General features: G+C 54.6%; 11 protein-coding genes across 11 annotated transcripts; 4 read left to right on the top strand and 7 right to left on the bottom strand.

The window, feature by feature from the left end:
- Positions 1-1,535: 1,535 nt before the first annotated feature.
- DRE2 (electron carrier) lies at positions 1,536-2,540 on the bottom strand (the record flags this gene model as incomplete). The annotated part of the gene is made up of 1 exon (XM_018857585.1): positions 1,536-2,540. One exon carries the CDS (start codon positions 2,538-2,540, stop codon positions 1,536-1,538), a length of 1,005 nt encoding a protein of 334 aa, XP_018711640.1.
- Positions 2,541-3,368: 828 nt separating this feature from the next.
- On the bottom strand, positions 3,369-4,983 carry METBIDRAFT_175701 (uncharacterized protein). The gene has a single exon (XM_018854722.1). The coding sequence runs from the start codon at positions 4,736-4,738 to the stop codon at positions 3,566-3,568; it is 1,173 nt and encodes a 390-aa protein (XP_018711639.1). The 5' UTR covers positions 4,739-4,983; the 3' UTR covers positions 3,369-3,565.
- A 2,875-nt stretch (positions 4,984-7,858) lies between these two features.
- Positions 7,859-9,769, top strand: METBIDRAFT_42191 (kinetochore-associated Ndc80 complex subunit; the record flags this gene model as incomplete). Its single annotated transcript, XM_018857509.1, has 2 exons — positions 7,859-8,094; positions 8,140-9,769. 2 exons carry the CDS (start codon positions 7,859-7,861, stop codon positions 9,767-9,769), a joined length of 1,866 nt encoding a protein of 621 aa, XP_018711638.1.
- A 106-nt stretch (positions 9,770-9,875) lies between these two features.
- METBIDRAFT_11693 (mitochondrial 54S ribosomal protein mL58) lies at positions 9,876-10,418 on the bottom strand (the record flags this gene model as incomplete). Its single annotated transcript, XM_018854063.1, has 1 exon — positions 9,876-10,418. The coding sequence occupies one exon, from the start codon at positions 10,416-10,418 to the stop codon at positions 9,876-9,878; it is 543 nt and encodes a 180-aa protein (XP_018711637.1).
- Positions 10,419-11,892: 1,474 nt separating this feature from the next.
- On the top strand, positions 11,893-12,330 carry METBIDRAFT_11692 (uncharacterized protein; the record flags this gene model as incomplete). The annotated part of the gene is made up of 1 exon (XM_018854062.1): positions 11,893-12,330. One exon carries the CDS (start codon positions 11,893-11,895, stop codon positions 12,328-12,330), a length of 438 nt encoding a protein of 145 aa, XP_018711636.1.
- A 250-nt stretch (positions 12,331-12,580) lies between these two features.
- On the bottom strand, positions 12,581-14,155 carry INN1 (Inn1p; the record flags this gene model as incomplete). Its single annotated transcript, XM_018857367.1, has 2 exons — positions 12,581-13,163; positions 13,215-14,155. The coding sequence occupies 2 exons, from the start codon at positions 14,153-14,155 to the stop codon at positions 12,581-12,583; spliced, it is 1,524 nt and encodes a 507-aa protein (XP_018711635.1).
- Positions 14,156-17,054: 2,899 nt separating this feature from the next.
- On the bottom strand, positions 17,055-18,101 carry METBIDRAFT_78183 (zinc-dependent alcohol dehydrogenase; the record flags this gene model as incomplete). The annotated part of the gene is made up of 1 exon (XM_018858840.1): positions 17,055-18,101. One exon carries the CDS (start codon positions 18,099-18,101, stop codon positions 17,055-17,057), a length of 1,047 nt encoding a protein of 348 aa, XP_018711634.1.
- METBIDRAFT_175933 (uncharacterized protein) lies at positions 17,988-19,281 on the bottom strand. Its single transcript, XM_018854723.1, has one exon. The coding sequence runs from the start codon at positions 18,973-18,975 to the stop codon at positions 18,289-18,291; it is 687 nt and encodes a 228-aa protein (XP_018711633.1). The 5' UTR covers positions 18,976-19,281; the 3' UTR covers positions 17,988-18,288.
- A 2,232-nt stretch (positions 19,282-21,513) lies between these two features.
- Positions 21,514-22,164, top strand: RPC31 (DNA-directed RNA polymerase III subunit; the record flags this gene model as incomplete). The annotated part of the gene is made up of 1 exon (XM_018857383.1): positions 21,514-22,164. The coding sequence occupies one exon, from the start codon at positions 21,514-21,516 to the stop codon at positions 22,162-22,164; it is 651 nt and encodes a 216-aa protein (XP_018711632.1).
- A 666-nt stretch (positions 22,165-22,830) lies between these two features.
- Positions 22,831-24,013, top strand: METBIDRAFT_175656 (uncharacterized protein). The gene has a single exon (XM_018854721.1). The coding sequence runs from the start codon at positions 23,003-23,005 to the stop codon at positions 23,882-23,884; it is 882 nt and encodes a 293-aa protein (XP_018711631.1). The 5' UTR covers positions 22,831-23,002; the 3' UTR covers positions 23,885-24,013.
- On the bottom strand, positions 24,009-25,559 carry RRP9 (Rrp9p; the record flags this gene model as incomplete). Its single annotated transcript, XM_018854061.1, has 1 exon — positions 24,009-25,559. The coding sequence occupies one exon, from the start codon at positions 25,557-25,559 to the stop codon at positions 24,009-24,011; it is 1,551 nt and encodes a 516-aa protein (XP_018711630.1).
- Positions 25,560-25,809: the final 250 nt, after the last annotated feature.

Raw genomic sequence — 25,809 nt, 5'->3', positions numbered from 1 at the left:
CGTCGGGTGGCCGATAATAGTATGGCAGCGAAAGTCTGTTGATGAGTATTTGCGAAAACAGTTTTTAGTACTTCATTCAGGGTATGGAGAATCTAGAGGAGCTATCGATTCAGAACCGCTGATTGAGAACTATTCTTTCAGAATTATTTCAAGACACGAGTTTTTGACGTTAAACATTCCGGAAACCGCCGAATAGTATACTTGAGCTGATATTTCAAGGGCAAGGCCATCTGTTCTTTTGTTGAGATAAAAATGAAGCAGGCCAGAAACAAGGATAATTCAATATTTGGCCATACCACGGGCATTCAATCCCCGGCAGGTCACTCTGTAGGCTTTTAGGTGGCCGGTGAAATTTCTTATGTGCGATCACCTCAAGGATACTGCTCATTTTGTACCCACGCTTTTGTTCATCCTGACAGCAATGTCTCAAGCAGAGCTGTGCAAATGGGTTCATATTTTTCATGAAAATAACGAGGGTTTTTTTGCCTATGGAATATTAAAAGCCAGCTAACAGACTGTGAATCCTCAAGAGAATCGTTCACTGGGGCTTCCTGATACTTGTAGTATCTGAAACAGGGACATCAGTATCACAAAAAAATACATTGATATTAGAATTTTGTAATAGGTGAATTAATTTAAATAAATAAAGACGAGCTCTAGCATTCGCAACCTTTTGCCAAAGCCAGTCTCTTCATACGGTTCTTGGTTGCGCTCGAGGCTATAAGAAAAAGGAAAGATTAGATACCAGACGAGTGCAATCCGGAGTATTTGGCAAAGCGCTGGTCTGAGGTTCCGAATTTCGTGTGATAGTGCTGCTTCGAATATTGAGTATAGATGTCAGGTCGAGAACAAGTCTCACATAGGGCCTTAGAAGCATTGGCAGTATAAAATCAACAATGTTTGACTCTTGAAGGCAGTTGGAAAATTGAATCGAAGTTCAGGAATCTCAGTATTACTGAAATCAGCGGCTGTGCAATACCTCCGACGATAGCTTTACAAGTGAGAGCATCGCTACCCAAGCTGCCAAAAAAGCCTTGTCAGCCGGCGCTAATTAGAAACGTCTACTTCGGATTGCCACGCCTGAGTCCCCAAGGTACATCCCGCCCATAAGAATTGCAAAGTGCGCAAGTAATAATTGCGGTGTGCTTAGTGGATCCTGTCAAAGCTGCAAGCTGCCAACATTTTCGGGAGTGCTGATGGAAACGTGACAGCTGTTCCAGGCACACCAAGCAAGTTCCAAACATAAATCCAGCCCCTGGACAAATGTGGGTTCAGATCCTAGCGTCTCCAGGCGGGCTGTCGCATCCATCGATCCTCGCTTCCTTTTAAGCCCACAAGTCACAAGACTCAAGCTGTTCTTGTGAGAAAACAGACTTCGATGCCTGGCTCATCACAAGCAGCGGCATCGTGAACAAAGAGGGTCAGTACCAGGGCCTTGCCCATCGCTTCGCCACGAGACCATCCAGCCCCAGGAGGCCCTTCGAAAATACATTGTATGAAGTTTCATTCCGACCCAATAAATAATGCTAGTAAAATCAAATGTCCTCGTCCATGCCCGCGAGCGTGATGGCCTCGCCCGGCTTGAAGGGCGGAAGCCCCAAATATGGGCACCCGTCACAGCGGAACGCATCTCCAAGAGCACAGGAGCCGCAGCCCCCGGTCTTGCCCTCGACAGTGAAGTCGATCTCCGCCAACTCCTCCTCGGTGAACTGCACCTTCGAGTTTTTCAAGCGCTCCTCGATTTTGATGGCCTCTGTCGTTGCCAGTTGCGCCATCTTGCCCAAAATCGAGTCCTGGAGCGTCCGCGTGTTGGTGTCCTCGCTCTCCTCGGCCTCCTTGAGCCCGCAGGTACAGTCCTTGCATGCCTTTCTTCTCTTCTTTCCGCTGGGCAACTCGCATTTCTTGGGCACCACGATGTTGTAGTTGTTCAGGCGCTCGGCGTCGGCAATCAAGTCGTCCTCGTCGATGAAATCGCTCTCGTCCTCTTCCTCGTTGCTGGACACGTCACTGAAGTACGCCAACTTGGTGGCCTGCAACTTGCGCTTCATGCCGGAGTCCTCCTCGGCCTCACCTTCCTCCGCGGCGGCCGCTTGGGGAGCTGCCGATGCTGCGGCCTTTTTGAACAAGGGCTTTCTACGAGGCTCGCCGCTGGGCGTCTTTTTCTTGAGCAACACAGCGGACGCCGCCACCGGCGCGGGCTTGAGCCATTTCCCCGGCTGCTGGATGAGGAACCCGCTCATCAAAACGTCCAAGTCCTGGTCCAAAGGCAAGTCTCCAATGAGCTCGCCATCGGGCTTCAAGGCCTGGAAAAGCTTGGTCATCACGGTCGTGGGGATGCCCAAATGGTTCTCGTTGGGGTTCACGTACGAAATAAGGTCGTAGTGCTCTGCAGGGAGCCCGACGCTGTTGTTGGCCACGCGTTCGATGATGTGCTGCGTGATCGAAGCATTTGGATATCTGCCGTGGATCTGCTGTTTGGACTGGCTCACCAAAGCCTCGTCCGTGACCACCGTTGGGTGGAGGAGAAGAAGGACAGACATGTGTTTGTGTTTGTGTTTGTGTTTGTGTTTGTGTTTGTGTTTGTGTTTGTGTTTGTGTTTGTGTTTGTGTTTGTGTTTGGGATTGCTAGTGGTGTGGTTTTCTGGAAACAGAAGAAATCGATATGGCCGGTCGTCTGCGATGCTGGATTAGTCAGATGGGCCAGGGATACGCTCAGGCCAACAATAGCAACACGTGAGTTTGCGGGACAGGTTTGAGCAAAGTGTAGAAAGCAAAAATGGGAACGTTCTGCTAGCAACAAAGAGGCCTGAAAGAATGGTGGTGTCTAGGGCTTTATACGTCGCAGGCGGTTTTCTCGCTTTCCTCTTCTGTGCCATGCCTACCGGGTCCACCACGTGAGAACTCGGAACCGACGCTGTGTGCAGGCCCCGGTCATGTCATCGCCGCTTTGCTGACTAAACTGCCTGCGGGGCCTGCGCTGGGGCCGGCCTTTCGGGATCACGTGACCCGCAAGGCGGCACTTTCCGAGAATCCACGAGAACCTACGCCATACGAAGAGCAGAGCCGCAGCGAGCAAATTGGATGTATTTCTGTTTCTCCCTCTGACCTTCGCCACTGCAGTGATTGGCCGTATGCCGCCCCCGTGCAGGCCGTCTGAACGTCGCGCCTGCATACAGGCACATGCGATAAGTGGTTAAACGAGGGCCTCCTCCATTGGGCCTGGGAGATGCGGCGTAATTTGGCTTACCAATGGCATACCCAACAATTGGCCGAGCCGGTGCATATGGATCATTTTGTCATCATTCCCGGTATGGGATGTCGCGCGCCTGCTCCCCCTCCTATCAGAAAGAGTCTTGGGGAACGCACATTGCGCAATGCTGAACACGACCCGTCACCGACAACGTGCCCCCTCCGTAAGTTACTGTAGCTGTATTGAGAAGTGAAGCGCAAGTAGGCGTTTACTAGTTAAGACCAAGTCCCCGGCCCCGTGCTGCCCAGACCTGTTCATGCCTGCTGAACGGGGTCCCCGGCAGCCGGGCCCTTCTATGGAGCTCGCGCCAATGACTCACGAGGTCATGTCACTGTCCGACCCGTCCCCGTCCTCCACGTCCGTTTCGTCGTCATCGTAATTGCGCACCGCCAGAGAGGGAGGCGCCGACACGGCCACCGAGGACGACCGCGACAGGCCCTCTGAGCCCTCGGCGCGGCTGTGTGCTTGCATCTGCGCGGCCGCCTGCAAAGCGTGGAGATCCTGCTTGTTTGCCTGGGGCGACGAGAGCGACATGAGCGAATACACGGCCTCTTGCTCCGAGGCTCCGTCGGACCGCGGCGGGGAGATCACGCTGATGGGCGGGAGTTTTGGGGGAAGGGGGCCCGGCGCGTGTGGCATGTGGTGCAGCGCGCGGCGCTGGTCGGCAAGCCCCAGCCCGAACGAGGGCCGCCGGAACTCGCTGTTCTGGCTCTTCCTGCGCTCCTTGGCTCGCGACAACGCCACCATCAAGGCATTGTGTGCGCTCGACTCCTCGTCGGGGGACGGCATGGACACAGGGTGCCGGGGCTGGGTGTCGTCGCCCGGCACGTGCGAGCGCTGCGAGGCCAGGTCCGCGGTCCCGATGCGCGGGGACGCCTGGAGCGTCTGTAGATTGATGTTTGTGCGGTTCAACGCCGCGGCGGCGGGCCGCGCGGGCGGCAGGAAAGCGTCGGCCATTCGCGTCGGCGAGTCGTGGCTGGACGCGTACGGCCCGTTGGCAAAGTCCAACTTGACGGGCGAGATGCCGGAGCCGGCCTTCTCCTTCTGCTGTAGCGAGCCGAACGCCAGGCTGAGCCGGCTCTTGAGCTGCGAGCTGATCTCGCCCAACTCCTTCTTGTTGGGGCTGTGGTCCTCGGCGAAAAGCCGGCGGCCCGGGCTGAAGTACTGGGGTGTTTTCATGAGCTTGGCCTGCCGCGGCGTGTCGCGCCCGTCGGAGTCGGAGTCGGGATTCCCCGGTGTTTTGAGCAAGCTGGCGGCCGAGTATGGCGAGGCCGCGTCGTTCAGCCGGCGGCGGAGCGACCGCAACAGGCCCGCACTGCTGCGTTTCAAGCCCGGGCTGAAGGGCACGTCTTGGGAGGGGTCTGGCGTCGAGAACTCCACCAGGAGGCGTTTGCGGGTTTTGGCCGCCGGCGGGGTGGACGGCGTGGCGGCCCTTGTGGGCTTTAGGGGGTTTGGCGACGGCGTGGGCGTCGTGTTCTGGGTGCTCATGGCGGCGGAGGGAAGTGTCTGTGTTTGCGCGCTGGTCTCGTTTCTGGGCACAGAAAAAAGCAGCGTTTCTGGGCAGCAAGGCCGCGGGCGGGCAAGCGTCTGTGTCGCGTTCTTCGGCGACGGCGTCGGCGGGGGTGGTCCTCCTGTTGTGTCGGAATGGGCCTGTCTCGGAGCTTAGGGCACGGCGCTTGAACAGTCCGTGGAGTAGTTGCGGCGGCTCGCAAACGGAGCGCTGGACAAGAAAAACACGCGGTGGGCGGGCGCTGGTTGCTCGGCTAAAAACGGCTAAACAAACGCAAACTAAGGGAACGCGGGTGGGCGGGTGTAGGCGGACAAGGGGTTGGTAGGAAGCCAGCAGCCGCACATGGAACACACGGATGCTCGAGAATCTTGGCGAAAGTCCCGGAAATGGGCACTGCCAGATTTTGCTTATGCGGAAAAGTACCACTCGGGGCGGCAGGCGGTGGCCGTGGGCGGATTTCCTCTTTGCCTAGAAGAATAAACAAGGGCGGCGGCAAGCTGGAAAGGTCTGCAGAAACGCGCTGATGGAGCAGAGCCTCGCGGGGATTTTTGGTATGCAAGGCACGTGCAGATTAGCGACAAGACGTGTTCTGGGTGGGCGGGCAGAACAATGGTGGGGGGAATATGGATGGCCTAGTTGTGGAACCTGGGGCATGTAGCAGGACTTGCCACGAGGGGAGGTTTCTCGGGCCGCCTGTGTGCAGGCCTGCCGTGGTGCGGCACCGGAAGCGGCGGTGCGGCCTGCACGGACGGCCGCGGGCCAATTTGCAACTTTGACGGGATACATGTCTAGAGGCGGGCCAATTTTCAAATTTGATGGGAGACATGTCTAGAGGCGGGGGAATTTTGAACTTTAAGGGGATATGCTTCAACCGGGCCAACTTTGATGGGAAATGTTCGGGGCCGGGTCAATTTCATCTTTGATGGGAAGTATCCTTAGAGGCCACGTTAATCTTCACCTTGATAGGATACATCTTGAGAGGCGGCACTGATTCTCAATTTTGATGGGACATCTTTGGACGCGGGCCAATTTCATCTTTGCTGGAGACATGTCTCTAAAGACCTTTATCTTCAGCTTTTATGGGACACATCTTTAGAAGCCGGGAAAATTCCACTTTGGTAAATGCCTTTTGAAGCCGGACCAATTTTCAGCTTTGGTGGGATATGTTTGGAGGCGGGTCAATTTCAAATCGATGGGATACAGCGTTGGAAGCGGCGCTGGTTTTCAAATTTGATGGGGTATATGAAGGAGGGGGCCAATGTCAACTTTGATGGGATATGTTTGGGGCCGGGCCAATTTTCATATTCGATGGGATTTATATCTAGAGGCGGCCAAACTGCAACTTCGATGCAGTGTCTTCAGAGGCCGGTCCGATTTTCAAGTATGATAGTATTCATGTTTAGAGGCGGCCAATCTTAAACTGTCAGAGATACGTCTCTGGAGTCCCCGTGCCAGCTGCGATTTTGGCATGTTTCGAGTGGCGGTGCCGATGCAGTTTGGTGTGTCAAAATATCATGGGCCCGTGCAATTGAAGAGGGGCCCTGGAAATGGGGATACTTGTCGGCTCATGGAACGGCACAATGTGTGGCTGAAGCCGCGTGGCCTAGTTTGAGTCCATGTTTCCGGGAGCTCCACAGCCCCTTTTCAGGAGCGTTCTCGATGTTCATGAAATATTTCGTTTTAGTTGATTGGGCCGGGGTCTCGGGGCACCCAGTTTTATTTTCCGGCAACAAAAAAAAACGCCAATTACAGTCGTAACCACAAGGATCGAAACATCCGGGGCTTGTTCTAGGGCCAGGTGGTGAAGAAGTAGTGAAGACTCAGCTGCTTCAAGAGGCCAATTTCAGTCGTAACCACGAAGACCGAAACATTTGGGGCTTGTTCTAGAGCCTAGAATTGAAGAAAATTCAGCTGCTACTAGAGGCCAATTCGCCTTTGGTGGCAAACTAGTCTCTAGCCCCGCCCAGGCACAGACAAACACCACGGTCAGCACCCATTTGACTGTGTTGGGCTGCTCAAAGTTGGGGCGTGTCTACAAAGGCAGATTTGGAGCCATGTAATTGTATGAAGCTCTGGGTATTGCATGACCAGATCAAGTGATGCCACGCGTGATCCATGACAATGAGTTCCCGGAATCCTGTTTCTGCGCCGTGAGCTGGGAGGGAATTCAACACGGCGCCTCCTCGTGTTCAAGGCTGGGAACGGAATGGACATGCCCATTCTAAGAGCACCTCGCTATCAAGAAACCTCGAACAGAGAACCGCACTACTAAAGGAGAACCGCACCACCAAAATACCTCACTACTAGAGCGCCTCACTATTGAAGCACCGCACTTTTGAAGCACCTCACTATTAAAGCACCGCACTATTAAAGCACCGCACTATTAAAGCACCTCACTATTAAAGCACCGCACTATTAAAGCACCTCACTAAAAAGTGCCTCACCAAAAAGTGCCTCACCATCATAGAACCCACCGTGAGACCACCGACCAGCCACGCCCGCCCAGCTCCACCCAAGAAAATGGACAATGCCTCTACGCCCACCAATCTGGGACGCCCGAAACCTGATTCCCGAAACCGGCCGCGGAATTTCGAGTTATTAGTGCGCGCCCACGCCCCAGCGCTCAGCGGATTCCAAGGTGAGCGGTGCAAATTATGGGGCTCAACATAAAAGTAACGCAGCCGTGAAGAGGTGAGCAACAAAAAGATGGAAACAAAGACAAACAAAACAAGGTAATTGGAATGAAGACAGACAAAGAGACAACAACGAGATAGAAGGAAGACAGACAAAGAGACAACAACGAGATAGAAGGAAGACAGACAAAGAGACAACAACGAGATAGAAGGAAGACAGACAAAGAGACAACAAAGAAATAGACACACAGACAAAGCGACAAATCAAAAACAAATCAAAATAAATCAAAGACAACACAAACACACACAACACGAAGAAAAAAAAAAAAAAGACCCAAAACCAAGCAGTCCCCCAGGCGGCCCCAGCCCACCATCGCACCTGCACACGCACTACCCCAATGTTCGCGTATCAACAGATCTTCACATACAAACAAACATTGCCTCTCCAAGCGGCCCGAACCCATGATGTCCGAGCCCCACCACCCGCCGCTGGCAGCGCAGCTCCTCCGCAAAGCACAGCGGCTCTCGCTCTCCGGCGCCCGGCATCACGTGCCGGAGTCGCTGAAACGGCGCCTGACGCTTTTGCTGACTCCGGCCCAGAACAAGAGACTCAGTGTGGTCGGCGGCAGCGGCCCTGCATCGCTCCAAGCCGGCTCCAACGGCCCCACGCTCGACTCCTCGCAGCACGCAGGCGCCACGCCGTTTTCGCTGCAGGGATACACGCCGTCACATGTCGCCACGGCCAGCCAAACAGGCGCCCAGCGAAGGGCAGACCTGCGCCCGCTCCGCGACAAGAACTACCAGGGCTTGGTGCTGAAAGAAATCTACGACTTCTGCATCGGCAACAGGTTCGAGCTCCAGACGGGCCACGCGATCACGCTCAAGACGTTGCGCCAGCCCACGCAGAAGGACTTCGTGCTTCTTTTCCAGTTCCTCTACGGGAAACTCGACCCGCTGCACCGCTTCACGCGCTCGGTGGAGTCGGAGGTGTTTATCCTCCTAAAAATCTTGCGGTACCCGTACCTCGACGGCATCAACCGCTCCTCCATAAGCGCGGTGGGCGGGCAGAACTGGCCCGTGTTCCTCGGCATGCTCTACTGGCTAGTGAAGGTCAACTTGCACATGCTGGGGCTCCAGGATAGCGCGTTGATCGCGCCGGACGACGTTTTCGACAACGTCTTCATCCGGTACATCCTCTTGTCGTACACAGCATTCATAGAGCAGAAGGAGGACTACTCGGACTACTACAACGACATGAAACGCGAGTTTGACGCTGCGCGCTCCCATCTCTCCAAGCAGGCCGACGAGAAGAGACTCGCCTGTGCAGCGCTCGCGGGGCAGTTCGAAACGGTCAATGCGCAGTTCTCCGAGGCCGAGGAGGCCCAGGAGAAATCCAAAGCTTTGGAAAACGACTTGCGCCAGTTTTCCGAGTACATGCACAAGGTCAAGCAGCGACAGGCACAGTGGAAAACCATCTTGGACCAGGTGGAGGGCGACATTTCCAGTGCTGCGCTGCGCCTAGTGGACTTGGAGGCACAGAAAAAGGCATACGAAGAGGCCATCCAAGAAAAGGGGTTCTCCATCAACGAAATCGATCAGTTGAACTTGGAGAGGGACAAGATCTCGCGCTTTTACGACACCGTGTCCAACAGAATCGAGGACCTCAAGGACATCTTGGCTCAGAAAGAGAGCGACATCTACCAGACGCTACAGAGCCTCCAAAGCTTTGTGAGCCAGTACAATGCGATGACATCGAGAATACCGTCGCGCGAGGGCGACGGGTATGAGCTTATCATCAACTCCGACTTGATTGGTGACGGCTCGTTGGCCATTGAGCCCGACGCCGTCTTGAACAAGATCGTGAGACTCGAGAAGATCAAGCTTTTGGAAATGAGGTCGGAGCTAAAGCAAGAGTTGCTACGAGTCCAGGGAGAGACTATCCGCCTCATCGAGTCCGTGGACCAGATGTCCGAAAAGATTTTCGAGCAGCAGGAGGAAATAGAGACTGTGGAGACTGGCGTCGCGAAGTTCAAGGACACGCAGGACGAGATCTACGAGACCATGGTGAGCGACAGCGCAATCCGATCGGCGCAGAGCGAAAAGCTCGAGCGGGACTTGCAGGCCATGCGCATACACGCCAACAAAGGCGTGATTGAGCTCGAGACCCGCAACAAGGAATTGAAGATCATGCTCAAGGAGTCGAGGTACGGTCTCCAGCAGGAGCGCGAGCAGTTGCACGAGACGGTCGTCGCGATGCTCCAGGATGTGATCAGCTTCAAGATGAACATCCAGGAAAAGCTCGAGGACCTCGAGGTATCAACACTAGAGGAGCTCGAAAGGGAGCTCCGCATGCAACAGGACAGGGACAGTTTGTAGGGCAAAATTCATACGCCAGGGCGGCCGGGGCCCGGGGCCAGGCGCCCATCCGTTTCCGGTACACGTACATTCCTTATACGATCGATGCAAAACTAATATATACAAGTTAGAATTCGTTCCTCAACCACATCTGCTTTCTCTTGACCCTGTCGTCCCTCGCGAGTCGTTTCTTTCCCGTCCACTGGCTTTGCTGCTCGGCAAGCTGCGCAAGCACCTTCTGCTGCCTTTCCTTGCTGGAGCCCGTGATGACATTGACTTTCTTGGCGTCCACGCTGAACTTGGCCGCCAACTTGGCAATGCTCCACTTATCTGGATCTTCGCTCCTCAATGCTATGATTTCTTGCACAATCTCGGGCGTCAAGCTGTTGTCTTTTTTGGTGGCGTAGATCACAGGCATCTCCTCGAGCTCTTCGGGTGTGTATGTCTTGAATTTCTCCGCCAAGAGCTTCAAGCGGGGGTCGTTGGGGGGCAAAAAAGCACGCGGGGTTTCTTTCACCGTTGGCATGGATGCTGGCGGGTTGTATATGAGACCCTGTGTTGGGACGGGCTTCATGTTAAATTTCGACCGCACAGCATTGTACTTATTTTTGGGCTGCAATTCGTGCGGCAAGCTCTTGATGGAGATATTTCGGGTGGCTGTCCTGAGCATTTCGACTATGTGATGTTGGGAGCTGGTCACTATGTAAGGCCACACTCAGGTGTAACAAAAATTTTCGGTCGTGTGCAGGCAAATATCGTGCGACCTTAGTCCCGGCTGCGAGGCCCCAGCGGTATTGCCAGATGGGAACGGGACGTGAGATTGGTCTGTTTGCCGTTTCTGCGTGTCTGGTGGATTTTTCCTGGTCTTTTTTATCCATTTTTTTATTCATTTTGGTTCTTTTGTGGTGATTTTTTGTGGTTTTCTAGTGGGTTTTTTGTGCTTTTTTTGTGCTTTTTTTGGAAGGTAAGTTGGCTTGGTCGATTGGTCCCAGAGTTTGGCGTTCGCTGGGTTTAGTTAATAATACGTATGCAGATATACGCACAATCGATTTCCGAAAGCGCAAGATCCGCAAACTGTCGAACTTCTGAAGCTCTTGTGATTATGTAAAAAGCTCCATTTGTTATATATAGACACCTATCTTGGGATACTGTGCCTAAGGAACATGCCCCAAGTATGCGGCTAAGCGCACTGTTTCCCACCGACCATGCATCTTTAATATGAAACTTCGAATGTCATACCTATTAGACGTCTTTGTAGGCCCATAAACAATTGAGGCGCTGGATAATGGCACCCCCATACCGGGATCTTGCAATTTGCTCGTGCGTCTTTTCCTTCTGTATATACAATATTCCGTTTGACAGCTAACAGCTCTTCTCCGACGGCACCAATTGCGCATGTCTATTCGCCTGGTGCTCACGAATCAAGTCATGATTAGAATATGTGTCCAGCAGTCTCCAGAAAACCTGCTGACGTGTACCCAATTGAGCACGTGTTTTCACTTGAAAATTTTTGGGGGGCCCAAATTCTTGAAAGGAAAAATGCTCTATGAAGATCTGTTTCGACTCTGAAATTAGCCGACTACAGGTCTATGCACATTGTTGAGCAGATTTCCCACTGGACGTTTTAAAAGAAACCCCACGGGTGCTCAAACGAGCGGATTCTTCTTGGGGATTGGAGTAAACATCGGGGCATTGACAATGAGCTATTTGAATCTCTCATGCTAGCCACCTATTGTATGCCGATCTAGGACGTCTGTCTTCGCTAATTAGGCTAAGGTTCAAGAAAGCAGCTTAGAGATCCGTAAATGCCTCAAGGAGGTTTTCGGTTAGAGATCTTGAAGCAAGGTCACAAGTTTCAAAGGAAACTAAATTCTGCTCATATTCCGCCAACTAATGCCGGCGCGAGGCAACACCCAATCATGCACAGGGTGTCTATCGAGCTATTGTGAGCGTTTTAATACAGCGACAATGGTTTACCGCCATACCGTTTCCACCTGCACAAAAAGTATAATAAACCACGGCAAAACCATCTACGTGAGACACATGCCGCCAGGCCTCGAGAATTTAAGGGCCGGGAATTCCGGTTTGCCTGGGAAGCTTCTCCAAAAAATCCAGGACGGAGCCACACTTGCCCAAGAATCATCATGAACTATTCCTTCTTATTGTGGCTTTCAGTGACTATGTCATCGGCAGTCACCGGGTCGTCAATGAGTCGGGCCAGCACGGCTCTGGAAACAAAGGCGATGCAGGCTCCAGAATCTCCGAGTCTCGATGCGTTGTCTGTTTCGAGTGTTGCAGAGATGAGTCGCAGCCAAATGGCTTTGTCTCCAGCCATTTCATCTGTGTCATGGGATGATGATGGTGGAGACCTGGCCCCTTTTGGTTCGATCAGGCAAAAATGCTGCCAGGCGAAGCGCACCATCACCCCTGTGAGAATCACTCAGTCCACTAATTACGCTTCGGGCAACGGGACAAACGGCAGTAGTGCCTCCAGAACACAGACCGGGACAAGCACCGGCGGTGCGGCCAGGGCGCACTTTGCCGTGGGAGCTTTGGGATTGCTTGCCATTTGTATAGTTTAGGTTGCAATATCTTGTCACTCCCTTCGCCCACACGTGTCCACGTCCTTTCGGAGACACACTAGTGTCTGGTATAGCTGGTCGATCCGAGATTGCATTCAAAAAATAGTCACACAAATCACACATCATTGTTTAGCCCATCTTTAAAGCAGACTTTTGGGATGTCATCAGGCAGGCTCAGCTGGGGTTTGTCTTCAGGAAGAAACTTTCTCATTTATCCCGTAGTCATAGAACCCGCGAGTCTTGGTGTCCGTCAAAACCGCCGCCCGTTGATGTCCTTCAAGTATTTGTCCTTGTCCAAAACGTAGTACTCCTTCTCTGATAAGCCGCTAGGGATCTTGGGCGGTACGGGCGGCTTGTTTTCCTCGCCGGCGTTCTCAAGATTTATCCTCTGGAACACAGACGGCGAGAATTTGCCCTTCGGGTTCTTAGGCATGCTCCACGAGCCCTCGCCTAGGTACCCCGAGTCGTGCGTGGCGCTTTCCTCGAAGCGCTTGGGCGTATTCTGCCAATTCGAGCTGGAAGACAAGTGTTCCGAGGGGGTGGGGGCGTAGTAGCGAGGATCGATCTCGTTCGGGTTGACAGGGTGGCTCTCGCGGTCCGTGTCCAGCACCGTGAGCGACTTCACCGGCCGGTCCATGTGGAACACTTTGGTCGGGAGCAAGTCGCTGGGCCCGGCGTCAAGCTGGAAGTTGTCTGCGGAAAACGGGATGTTGGTGGTGTCCAAGAACGGCAACGGCGAGTGGTCCGTCACGCCTGGCGGCGGCTTGCGGCGGCTTTTCGGCGGGCTCGGCAGGGATGCGGTTTGCATGTTGGCCGGCCGCTCCGGCGACTTGCTCGGGGAAAACCGGCCGTTGTATAGGAGCGGGAGCGCCGTGTCCACGGACACATCTCCGGATGCGGAATGTGGGGGCGGTGGCGGCGCAGAAGACAGCGGAAGGCGGGCCGAGGCCCCGTTGCTGTTCTGCTCCGTCGGCGGATAGATCCCCATCTCCAACAGGAGCTCCTCGAAGTTGTCTAGCGGGGTGGGTGCAGGCATGAGCGACTCGCCGGAATCGCCGTGCGACCGTCTTCTCGGGCCAGGCTTGGCGTCGTGTGCCCAGAGCCCCGTGATGGGCTCCTTGGCCATGAATTTGTCCTTGAGCTTGGCTAGGCGGCTTGTTTTTGGCCGCGTGCCCTCCACAAACACGGTGGCGTCCGGCGGCGCCGGCTCGGGCCCGGCGGAGTGGAAGAAATGCTGTTTTCGCGGCGGCGACGACACAAACACGTCGTGGGCGGCCGTGCCCGGCGCTGTGGGGGCCGCGGGCGCCAGGTGGCGGAGCAAGTCGTCGTTTGCGGGGCCGTCCGGAGCCTCGGGAAGAAGCTTAAGTGCCGAGGCCGAGTGCACGAGCTTCGGTGGGACCATCGGCGCACTCGGGTAGAACGTCATTTCAAGGAAGATCTTGCCGGCGTAGCGGTCCTTGAAGGACAAGTCGTGCCAGCCGTCGAGGATGTATTTGCCGGACTCCTGGAGGTTTGCTGGGTTCAGGAAGACGGATGCGCAGTCGATATCCGTGCCGCCGATGGGCGTCGGGTCGGCCTTGGTCTCGTCCAACACGTCGAGCCGCATCACGGCCTTGCGGTCCCTGGAAAGCTGGAACCGGATTTCGTGGGTCCATTCGGGCGTCTGGCCCGCGCGGAAATGCGCCGGTGTTTTCTGTGCCACGGTGTTGATTCGAAGAAGCACGTAGGGTGACTGTTTGTCGAGTTTGCGCCTGTTTGGGAGGTGCCTTGCACGGCACACCATGACAACCAACGTGCCGTCGGCAGTCTCGGGAAAGTCTGCCATGGGAAAGGGTATGTGCGAGGGTGTGTGCGAGAGTATGTGAGAGGGAAAGTGGTAGAAAAGAGTGTTTTCTGGGTGACTAGAACGGGGGAGCTGCCGGGTTCAGTAGATCGCTTGAGCTCTGGCCGGATTCTTTTGCTTTTGGGGGATGGCTGGTGCTTCCGGCTGGATGTATGGACGACGATCTGGTCGTTCTTGTCTGATCTCTGTCGATGATCTAGTCGAAGTCTGATCGATTTATCGTGCCTTCGTCGATGATCTGATCGGCTCTTCTTGTCTTAGTAGATGATCTGATCGGTACTTCTGAACTTAGTTGATTATCCGCTCGATTCTTCTGATCTTAGTCGATTATATGCTCGATTCTTCTGATCTTAGTAGATGATCTGATCGCTTCTTCTTGTCTTGGTCGATTATCCGCTCGATTCTTCTGATCTTAGTAGATGATCTGATCGGTTCTTCTTGTCTGATCTTATGCCTGGTCGTATTTTTCGATTGTCCGTGGGCGTTTGTTCTGTTCCTGTTAGACCAAAGCACTGGGTTGAATCGCCTGGCTTTTTCTAGCTTCACTTGTATGAACGAGATCGGAAAAGAAAACGCTACTTGATTAACCTCGGTCCTTGATTAGCCACACCCGCTTAGTTCAATGAGTTATCTCTTGCCGGCTCTTGTGGATTGACCTGTTCTACCCTAAACGCTTTGATCAAATTGGAGTTCTCCCTTTAGTCTGTTCTGATCTATGGGCTGGTCCAATTTGCTTTTTAACCCCTTGTTTGCTCTACCTCAAAAAGACTCTCTACTGTTATGAGCAAGCGGCTCGTCGGCGGCTTTCTGCAAAAGAAATCTAAAGTGAGCGTGGCTTGGAGATGCTCCTCATGCAAGTAGTTGCAAAAGGTAGGGCGCGAGGCTGTGGGGTCAGTTTTTCCTGGAGATGCTCGAAGGTTTGGGATGAGCAGCGGAATCTGGCGTGTTGACTTACATGCGGCCTCAACACAAAGCGGGGGCCCAGGACGCGAGTGCTATTATTATTTTTTTTTTTTTTGATTTTTCGGTTCTGTTTAGTTGTGGCCGCTACGTGCTGGTTTGTTTATTAACAGATCGCATCGGGAAAAACGGTGCACTGCCAGATCGGGAAGGCGGCGGTCATGTGATTGGCGGCAGCTTGTCTGGAGGCAATTTCAAAAGCCAAAAAAATCATGTTTGGGTGGGGGATAGTGACAGATGCCGTTGTGGAAAAACTTGAATCAGCATTTCTTCTGGCCACTTGTCTGAGGCAAATTCAATTAAGATGTTGGTGCGCAATTACTTTGCATGTATCTGGCAAATCTTTGGACACATCTTTGGACACATATTTGGACACGCATTTGGACACATAATAGACACTATTTGGACACTTTTTGGACATATGCTTGGACAGATGTGGAACAACTTTTAAGTCGAACTTGAGGACTGCGCTTAGGGTTCAGCCCAGGGGATCCAGATATTACAAGAAGGGTCCTGGAGACTGGCCGGGAAGCACGTCACGTGATGCTACAGAGCCGGCCGGAAACCGCTTTCAGTACAACAGAGGTGGTTCATGGTGTGTTTTTGCCATTTTTCAATTGGTGCGTGGTGATCCTTTCCCCAGCTTTGTCCCGTTCGCCGATTGCATGTTTCTGAATTCACTTGATCCCCATGGCGTGTTGCTGATCTCACCCATGCCTAATTCCACCTGGTCGCGATGTTACTGTTCTGGTTTCATTATTCGTATAGTTTTTTTTTCGAGTTTTTTCTGGCATTCAACTGTGCCTGGCCATGTCTGGTTTTGCAACCTAACTCATTTTTGATTGGGTATGCTTCTGGTTGTGCCGGCTTGGCTCATCATCAGGAGTCTCCGACCAAACGGACTGCCCCGGATTTCGACGGACTTGATGCTCCCTTCTTTCATTAGAGACATCTCTTGCCGCATGTCGTTCCTGGGTGCATGATGGTCAATTAAAACACTTCATGCTTCATATTTAGGCACTGCTTTACAGGCAGATTCTTTTCCTCTCCATCTCTCCATCTGTTTCTCTCCATCTCTCCATCTGTTTCTCTCCATCTCTCCATCTGTTTTTCTCCATCTCTCCATCTGTTTTTCTCCATCTCTCCATCTGTTTCTCTCCATCCCTCAGAGTGCTATCTCTTTTTCGTTTCACTATTGCCTTTTTACTATCGAAAGTGACGCCACGGCTATTGAAGACTACATAGCCTGGGTGTTTTGAAGGTCTGTATTCTGTAGATAAGCGCAGGTGGAACATGAAAGAAGCATTGTGTCCAGAACAGGCTGCTTTGGTGTGGTGGGCCAGCCAGCATATATTGGACTGTTCTCCTTTATCTTCTGCATCAATCAGCGCCCCTGTATTGATTGACGAAGATGCGTCTTCTCACAGGCAAAGTGCATTATGGCATTCAAGCTTTGTCGAGAACTGAAGTCGCTTTTGGGCAAGGGATTGAGGAGTATGGAACAAAGCTTTTCTGCCGTGGGTGTTGAGAGGTGTGTTGATGTGCCAATCGACATCTCCGAAGAAGGAAGGAAGAAGGAACATGAAGGAACCAAGAAGGAACATGAAGGAACCAAGAAGGAACCAAAAAGGAAACAAGAAGGAACCAAGAAGGAACCAAGAAGGAACCATGAATAACCAAAAAGAACCAAAAAGGAATCATGACGGAAGAAGGAACCAAGAACCAACAAGGACTCCCCCATTGGCATGTTCGTGCCCACCGGCTTGGAACATGTTGATCCAGCCCGGCTTTTGGGACCCCTGCCCCCGCCAAACGAACATGCCCGCGTCCCCTTGTTCATAGTCCCTCCCAATCCCATCAACCTCCCTGCATCCCCCTACAGACACTCAACCCAACTCCTCGTTACTACATACATTGCATCCTACTTGGAGGTGTCCACCACGTACCGGCCCAAGATCTTGCCGGCCTCCATCAACTCGTAGATCTTCGGCAACTCCGACAAGCCCACGATCTTGATGGGGCACTTGATCAAGCCGCGCGAGAAAAAGTCGATGGCCTCGGCCGAGTCGGCGCGGTTGCCCACGTACGAGCCCTTGATGCTCACGGACTTGACCACGGCCTCGAACACGGGCGCCACCACCTTGGCCCCCGCCGGCAAGCCCACCAAGACGGCCACGCCGGTCGGGCGGAGGTACTCCAACGACTGCGAAATGGCCTTTTCCGACACCGACACGTTGATGGCGTCGTGCGCCCCGCCGCCGGTGGCCGCCACCACGTCCCGCACAATGTCCTTGCTGGACGTGAAGTCCACGAACTGCTCCGCGCCCAACGAGCGGCAGAAGTCGCGCTTCTCGTCGCCGCCGTCAATGGCCACCACGCGGTAGCCCATGGCCGTGGCGTACTGGATGGCCAACGAGCCCAAGCCGCCGCCGGCGCCGGAAATACACACCCACTGGCCCGCCTGCAAGGCCGCGGTTTTCAACGCCTTGTACACGGTGATGCCGGCACACAAGATGGGCGCCGCCTGCGCCAAGTCCGTGCCCTGGGGGAGCCGCGCGGCCTGGATGGCGTCGGCCGTGGCGTACTGCTGGAACGAGCCGTCGTGCGTGTACCCGGAGAGATCGGCCTCGGCGCAGTTGGGCTCGTTGCCGTGCTGGCAGAGCTCGCACTGGAGGCACGAGCCGTTCAACCACTTGATGCCGGCAAGGTCGCCGAGCCGCCAGCCCTTGACATTTTTGCCCAACGCCACGACCTCGCCCGCGCCCTCGTGGCCGCCGACAAGGGGCAACTTGGTGGCCAAGGGCCAGTCGCCCTTCCAGGCGTGGAGGTCTGTGTGGCACACGCCCGAGTACTTGACGTGGACCAAGATTTCGTTTTCCTTGGGCGTGGGGACGGCAATGTCCTTGTACTGCAAGGGGCCGCCGTTGGTGTCGAAAACAACCGCCTTCTGGGTCTGGGGAATGGCCATGATGGGGGTGTTGGTGGTGTTGGTGGTGTTGGTGGTGGTGGTGTTTGTGGTGCTTTTGTTTCGGGTGCTTCTGGTCGAGGCACTGGTTCTGGTCGTGGCACTGGTTATGGGCGTGGCACGTGTTCTGCTGAAAGCAAGCGTAGATGGGGAAAAAGAGAGGAGCCGGCGCATGGGGATATGCTGTGTTTTATACCCGGTTTATAGCAGGCTCCAGAGTTCGCCCAACGTCGCCTGGGTCCTGTATGCGCATGCGCGGCGCGCCGGGCAGGCCGGTGCTGGGGTATGCGCTTACGCGGTCACGCAATTTCCCGGCGCTCGGCGGGACACTGCTTCTTGTTCCAAGCAAAAAGGCTGCAGCGGGTGGCCGGGCAGCATACCGGTCTTTTCCGTGCGCAAGTGACGTATCCATGTGCTTTTGGCGGGGGGTTCCAGGCCGGCTTGCCAGACTCTTATCTCCCCGCGCACTGTGCAGGCCCGCCGCGTGCGGCTCGCTGGAACACGCCACTGGGCGGGCCCCGTAAGCGCATGGCGACGAGGGCATGTTTTTGCCGGGCGTCGGTTCGGATTTCCCGCCCCTATATTCTGTGGGCCCGCACATATCTCCGGGCTTTTGCCGTGCCCAGCACTGCCCAGTAAATCTTCCGGTATGATACAATGATACAGTGTGGTGCCGAGCTCGGCCGAGCCCTGAGCATATATTAATATCGGCTGAGCAATTCGCGGAAAAGCTTAAAGCCCCATCTGGAATGGAAGGACACGTGGAAACTGACGCGGCCGCTTGCAAACATGGGCTTGGGCCAGCACGTGCCTGGCGCCGCTTTTGTTTTCGTCTGATTCGGGCTGTTTTGGTCCGGGGAGAATGGCGTGCGATCATGCGGCGCTAGAAGCTGGTGGTCTGATGAAGGCCCGAGTTCTGCGGGTCCGGCATGCGACAAGGCATTCCACCAGGGACCACCATACTTTAATTTCCGGACAGTGCTGGATCCGAGGGCTGGATCCGAGGACTGGTTTGAATTACAGAGTTCGGGGTGCCTTTTTTGATGGCTGGACCCGATGACTCGGCTTGCTCGATGGGGGTGCTTGGCTAGACCACCGGTTAATGTGATTCAGTATGAGACGAGTGCTCAGCTCATTCTTTACTCAGCTGCTGCCTCAGCCCCTCATTCCAATTCTTGATTCGAGTACTGCTGTATTTGATATGACTGCTTGCTAAAAAGATTCCATGCTGAGCATTAGGTGGATTGCTTGGACAAACACATGACTCTATACTGAAGTATAGCTTTTATTGCTCGAATAAACACGTGACTCTGTACTGGAGTATTGGTTTTATTGCTCGAATAAACACATGATGTGCCGAAGTCCTCGATTGTAACACATGAGTTTCGTACCCCGTATTCGACCTCAGTGCTTCATTGAGCTGACATAGCTGTTCAATGACCTATCTACTTGATCCAAGAACACCCGCTTGTATTTCGTGGTCCAGGCAATGAGGATATGCAAGGGGAAAAGTAACAAAACGTTTCTAGTTTGGAAAGCTCCGTGTACGGCTGTTAGAAATCCTGAAATAATTTCATACAACTGGGGGCGTTCAATTCAAACAGTGCCATTGGAGGAGGTTCCGGCAAACACGGCAAGAATTGGAACGCTACCGGTCATAACAAATGCAACTTCCATCATAAAACCCTGGGCCGTCGGAAACATTCTGGAAGCACATAGAAGAAAGCTCTCTTCTTTCACGTCTTGTAAACAATCCCTCTCTTCTTTCATGTCTTGTAAACAGGCCCTCTCTTCTTTCACTTCTCGTTAACATCATAAGGAACCATGGACGAGGTGATGGACCCATACCAGGAAAGCCATCGGGAGCATCCGAACATGGTTTTAGAAATAATCCAACCAGTGTTCTCTCCCATGCACTCTCGTTAATAAACAGCGCACTTGCCAAAAACTAGTCTCTGTCAAATCGTGCACCATTTTCCAAAGCTGTCGAGAGTTGCCAGAATGCCAATGTGTTTTTGGCTTAATATTGCTTCGTGAGTGTCAAGCACCAAAATTTCTTTGAGTGCTTGATCCGGCTGATCACTAACTCAATTCCTAATTCAAACGCTTGTTGAGAACGGAAATGGTTCACGTGAAATCTTGATTAGATTACGTGATTTGTGTGCTTGAGCCTGAAGTCCCTATTTCATTTCTAGATCGAGTATTTGGCTGGATTAGGTGATTCAATCACTTGATTTAGTCCTTGAGCTGAATGTTTGAGATTACATGATCCGATTACTGGTTGTTTCTATACTGAATTAGAGCGCTGATTTGATTTTGCAGTCCAAATTTTTTCAAGTCCTCGATACGATTCCTAATGCGAACGCTTGAGTGCTTGATCTGCCTAGTTAATAAAGTGCTGCGTGTAATTACATAAATCGGATACTCAGTTCACGCACAGGATTAGAGTGCTGGAGCTGAGTGTTGAGTTTGATTTTGGCTCACCTGCTTGTTTTGAATATTTGGTTTGATCACTCCATTTAATCACTCCATTTAATCAATCCATTTAATCACTTCATTTAATCACTCCATTTAATCAATCCATTTAATCACTCCATTCGAGTTCTTGATTGTCATTGCTATTTCGATTTCTGGTTCAACCACTGCTTAATCAATGTACATTCACTGACTCGAATATTGACTCGATCTGTGTTCTGTAGTCTCGTGCAATCTCGATTCGCGCATTTCCTCCTCGCGGCTATCATATTAGGTCTACCCTGGCGGCCGCATCCGTGCTGACCGTTGAAAAAAGTAAAATTTAACGACAAAACAACGTACAGCCAGTGACGTTTCAACAAGCGCTTTCTCAAACTCTGGCTCTCTCTTTCCTATCTTCGTAAACCTCAGCAAAATTTAAGCCCGGCATTTTGATTTTAAATTCGGCATTTATTCAAAAATGAGTAATTTGTACTTGGTGAAAAAATTGAAAAACCAATAAGGAAACACGACTCACATCCCACAACATGTTCAATACACAACTAATAAAAGAAAACATCCACGGAAATCACAAAAACCCCAGACCCAATCAAATAGTGGAATCAGGTGAAAAGCCACCCTGGAAGCCCACACCTCTGTCTTCCGGAGATACCCATGCATATCCTAGATCAAACAGCTCGAACTTTCGCACCCAAAGCTCGCGCAGCCACGTCAGCTAGACTTGTCACTTTCGGCCCGGCCGGGCACCACCCCCAAAAAACGCCCTGTTTCACAGTGCCGCCTTTGAAACACAGCCGAAACCATAGAATGCACCGCCACACGCCGGCGCCGCCACCGCCGCCGGGGCGGCCAGCGAGGCCCGGGCGGTCACGTGACCGCGTCCATCGCATCGCTCATCTCAGCGACCCAGGGCCTGTTCCTCCCCCACGGTTCGCTCCTCATGTCCTACAAAAACAAGTCGGCCAACCGGGTGCTCTTGCCGTTTGGCCTAGATTATGCCGACGTGCTTTCCCAGGGCCAGGAAACCGAGGGCCCGACGCTCGAGCTCCCCGTCCACGGCCCACTATCTGCAAGCGAGGAGCTGTGTGCCAAACAAGCACTCGCATTGGCAAAGCTTTTGTACGACGGCCCGTTCTACACCGGGCCGGCGGAGGGCACCAGCGCAAAGCCCGCCGGCGACTCCATCGAGCGGTATTCCGACCGGTACAAAAAAGTCAAGAAGGTCACGCGGTCCATCGACGAGTACCCGTACCAACTCGGGATGTTTCCCGAAGAGCTCTATTCGGTGATGGGGATCACCAACAAGAAGAAGAAGCTCTTGCTTTCTTCATACAAGACCGACGGCGGGTTTGCGCAGCTTGCCGTGCAGCAGGAGGGCGAGAGTGCCGAGGCGATGCTTGAGAAATTGAAGAGCTTGGCCGAGGACCTCGACGCAGATCCCAACGCACAACAGAACGAGGAGGACGTCGAGGAGGAGGACTTTGACGATGAGTTTGAGGAGGAGGACGACGACGACTACAACGCAGAAAAGTATTTCGACGACGGAGACGACGACATGGGCGACGCTGGCGACGACGAGGCGGCGTTCTGAGACTGTCTGCTGCCACCACGGCACCCAAAACTGTATACTACTTAGAAGAATCCGAGGATTGAACAGGGAACAGTAGGCGGTTGCCGGGCCCGTTGTGCGGCGGGGTATTATGATGAGCCGAGCGGGCCGCAGTGCTTTTCAGAATGTATAGAACCAACAGCCCTGAGGCTGAGTGATTTGGTCTTTGTAGAAACGCACGCTTGGTGAAGTGAAGTCTTGCTTTTCAGAAAAGTACAGCCTGCTTTGGAAGTCTGGCTGCACTCTTGGAGAGGCCCCAATCCCGCGTCTGCGGGTTGCCGTTGGATCGTCTCTTCGAACCGAGTAATGTGGCCGACAGAGGTGTGGCTATGGCTTCGAGGTTAAATTGCCTCTTCAAAGTAAATACTGTGGCCGACAGAGGAATTTCACTATGGCTTCGAGGGTTTCGCAACCGGGCATATGGAATCAGGACTCGGATTGAGAACCGGCCAAAGACGAGTGAGCGAAGCTTCATGCATCGCAATAGGACTGTCTAATTCAGAGGGAGGCACCAAACACAAACAAACCTTTTGAATGGCTGCGAAATGGTCAACAGTGGGCAAGAAGCAGCCCGCTGCATTTGTCAGTTTCATGGACGGTGAGATTCAAGTCCTTCCCCGTGGAACACTGTGAGGAGAAATATCAAAAGAGACTTTCTTTCTTCCCAAGAGATCTGTGCTTCTGCTTGGGGAACTTGGCGGCTTTGGCTCTAAGGATGGAAGGCCCAAGCAGGCTGCCATGATGGCCGAGGTTGATTGAGAAGACCGCCCAGTCCAAAGGTGGGCTCTGGCAACGTTGACTGCCGGAAGTGCTAGCTCGAATGCTATGGTTGGGGATGATTCATTATATGGTCTATGATGCTCGTCAGGCTCGATGGGCGAAAGAAGCGAAACGGGCGCTCGCCGCTAGCAGATACTTTGGAGCGTGGAGCGGATGTTCTTACCTATGCTTTCAAGGCCATAGAACTTTATGGTGCACCGGAACTAGCCTTCGTGGACATCTGGTGATTCCAGAAGGTATACTATATATTGTGGATGAAGAGAGCAGGGCTAGGTACATCATATTGCTGCTTGACGAGCAAGCCCAAGAAGCGGCGGCCCCACGAAACAGCATCATACGCGGGATTGGGAAGTTCCCAGAGGCCGGGGTGTTTTTTCCCGAGGCCCGGGGTGTTTTGTTCAGAGGCCCAGGGTGTTTTTGGTTGACAGCCATGGAGAGCATGAGCAGGAACGTGTGGCCAAAAACGCCCAGCCAACCAGCAGCACCGAACCCCCACACGGCAAGGAGATACAGAGGAACCGAGCAAACGAGGCATGCCGCGAGCACACGGGCCAGTACGAAGCGTGAGCGGTCGCTTGGGCGACGCAGAACTGGCGTGCGGTTCTATGTACCAGACGATGCCCACTACAGGAAACGCCCGTTGATGTGCGCTGATGCCGAGCCTTGCATCCACCAATCTATAATACTATGTTTCCTCTCACCGAAGGCAGGCCCTCGGGACCGACGCTCCTCAAGGCACGAGCGGGAGCCGCGGCCGGAACGGTGCGGGCGTCTTGAAATGCGGAGCCCCGCCGCATCAGAGGAGGTCTGGGCAGCAAGGGCGGGGCGGCTGGACACCGCTTGCCATTGCCGCAGCCGGCCCACAGGGACGGAGCCGAATGAGGCAGAGACACGCCCAATGAGGCAGAGACAAGCCAAATGAGGCAAGAGCGGAGCCCAACGAGCAGACAAAAGCCCAATGAGGCAAGAGCGGGGCCCAGCGAGGCAGAGACAAGCCCAGCGAGACCGAGACAAGTCCAACGAGACAGAGACAAGCCCACCGCCAGCTAGAGGTCAAACTCCACGGAAACCACGGCGTTGCGCCCCGGCACGGGCCCCAACCAGCGGCCGAGCCGGTGCTCCTTGCTGGTGGCAATGTACACGACCAACCTCTTCGGGTCGGCGAGCTCCGCGCCGTCAATCAGCACCACGCAGCCCTTGACCGGGACGGAGCCCACGAGCGCAAACGTGCGGAAGGACGCGGAGTCGATGCGCCACAAGTGCACGGCGCCGCTGTGCGAGCCCGTGACGAAGAGGTCGCTGTAGGGCACGGCCCACACCGCGGTGATCCAGTGCGGCTGGCTCGGCGGAACCTGGCGCGCCGCAAGCGCGGCGCTGTCCTCGGCGCTGGCGCGGGCCGGCGGCGGCGGCGGCACCACGCCGTGCGCCAAGCGCTGCGTGTGGAGCGCCTTCTTCTTGCCCAAGGACCAGAAGGACACGCTGCCGTTGTCGGAGCCCGTGACGAAGTGCGTCTCGTCCACCATGGCCACGGCCTCGATGGAGCCCTCGCAGTGGAGCGGCGCCGCGGGCTTGCCAGGCTTGGCGGGCTTGCCGGCGCCGTCGCCATCGCCGCCGCGGAACGTCAAGCGCGTCTCCTCCGCGATCTTCCAGTACATGGCGGTCTTGTCGCGCGAGCCCACGGACACGCAGCCCTCGCGCGCCAACGCGCTGATGCCCACGATGGTGTCCTGGTGGCCGTACAAGGTCTCCAACTGCGCGTGCTGCGCCACGGAGTACGTGCGGATGCGCAAGTCGGCGCACGCGGCGTAGAGCTGGTCCGAGCCGCGGCGGAACGCGAGCGCGGTGACCGGCGCGCGCGTGGGCAACACCTTCAAGCACGCGAGGCTCTCCAGCGCCCAGATGACGAGGCGCGCGTCCTGGCCGCCGGTGACCACGAAGCGGCCGTCGGGCGACGCGGCCACGCAGTTGATGGCGCCGTGGTGGTGGTTGGCGGCCGGGTTCTTGGCGTCGACGGCGGCGAAGCGCGGCCCGCCGCGGCAGTGCCTGGCGCGCCGCGGCTTGCCGTGCCGCCCGGCCGTCCACTTGACCAACTCCATGTCCTTGGACACCGTGTACACGTGCGGGTAGTGCACGGCCACGCCGGTCACGTTCTTCAGCCCGACGCGCGCGGTCAGCACGCGCCGCGACGCCTCCTGCTGCGCGACCGTGGCCCCGAGCATCTTGTACATCTTGCCCCTGTTTTCCGCCACGTCGTCCTGGAGCCGCCGCGCCACGAGCTCGTCGTCCAAGTCCTGCGCGTCGAAGTCGTCGCCCTGGATTTGCTGCTGCTTCAAGTTGTGCAAGTACTGCTTGGCGAGCCGCCGTCTTTTGTCGGCCGCGTTCTCCTCGGCAAACTCCTCGCCGGAGGACACGTCGCCGTCGTCGCGCTCGTGTTTGTGTGTGCTGTCCGAGTCTGAGTCCATGTCCTCGGAGCCGCTGGAGATGTCGGAGTCTCGCGTGGCGCGGGCGTTGCCGCGGCTGCCTTTGCCGCCGGGCGCGCCGCGGGCGGGCCGCTTGCGCTTGCGTGCCGGGTCCGAGAGAAAGGGGTCGCCGGCCATGATGTGGGGTGGAAAAAGAAGTAGGTTTGTGGAGGAGGGAAGTTTTTTGGATGGCGCCGCGATGTGCGATGGGGGGTCACGTGGCGCGGCACGTGGCGCGCGGCGCCGGTCTCTGGGCGCCGGTCTCTGGGCGCGCTGGGCTGATGAGATGGGTTGGAGCTGATTTATGGGATGGATTTATGAGATGGGGTTGGCAGATGGATTATTGAGATGAATTTAGATGGATTTATGACATGGGCTTGGAGATGGA

The sequence above is a fragment of the Metschnikowia bicuspidata genome, assembly GCF_001664035.1.
Source record: "Metschnikowia bicuspidata var. bicuspidata NRRL YB-4993 chromosome Unknown METBIscaffold_3, whole genome shotgun sequence".
In the NCBI taxonomy this organism is placed as follows: Eukaryota; Fungi; Ascomycota; class Pichiomycetes; order Serinales; family Metschnikowiaceae; genus Metschnikowia; species Metschnikowia bicuspidata.
Note: the sequence above shows the minus strand (reverse complement) of the source record. Positions and strands in the feature narration are given on the sequence as shown.

Coding starts and splice junctions, on each gene's coding strand:
- METBIDRAFT_175701 (XM_018854722.1), bottom strand. CDS start 4,738: ATGAGCACCCAGAACACGACGCCCACGCCGTCGCCAAACCCCCTAAAG.
- METBIDRAFT_175933 (XM_018854723.1), bottom strand. CDS start 18,975: ATGATCGCACGCCATTCTCCCCGGACCAAAACAGCCCGAATCAGACGA.
- METBIDRAFT_175656 (XM_018854721.1), top strand. CDS start 23,003: ATGCTATGGTTGGGGATGATTCATTATATGGTCTATGATGCTCGTCAG.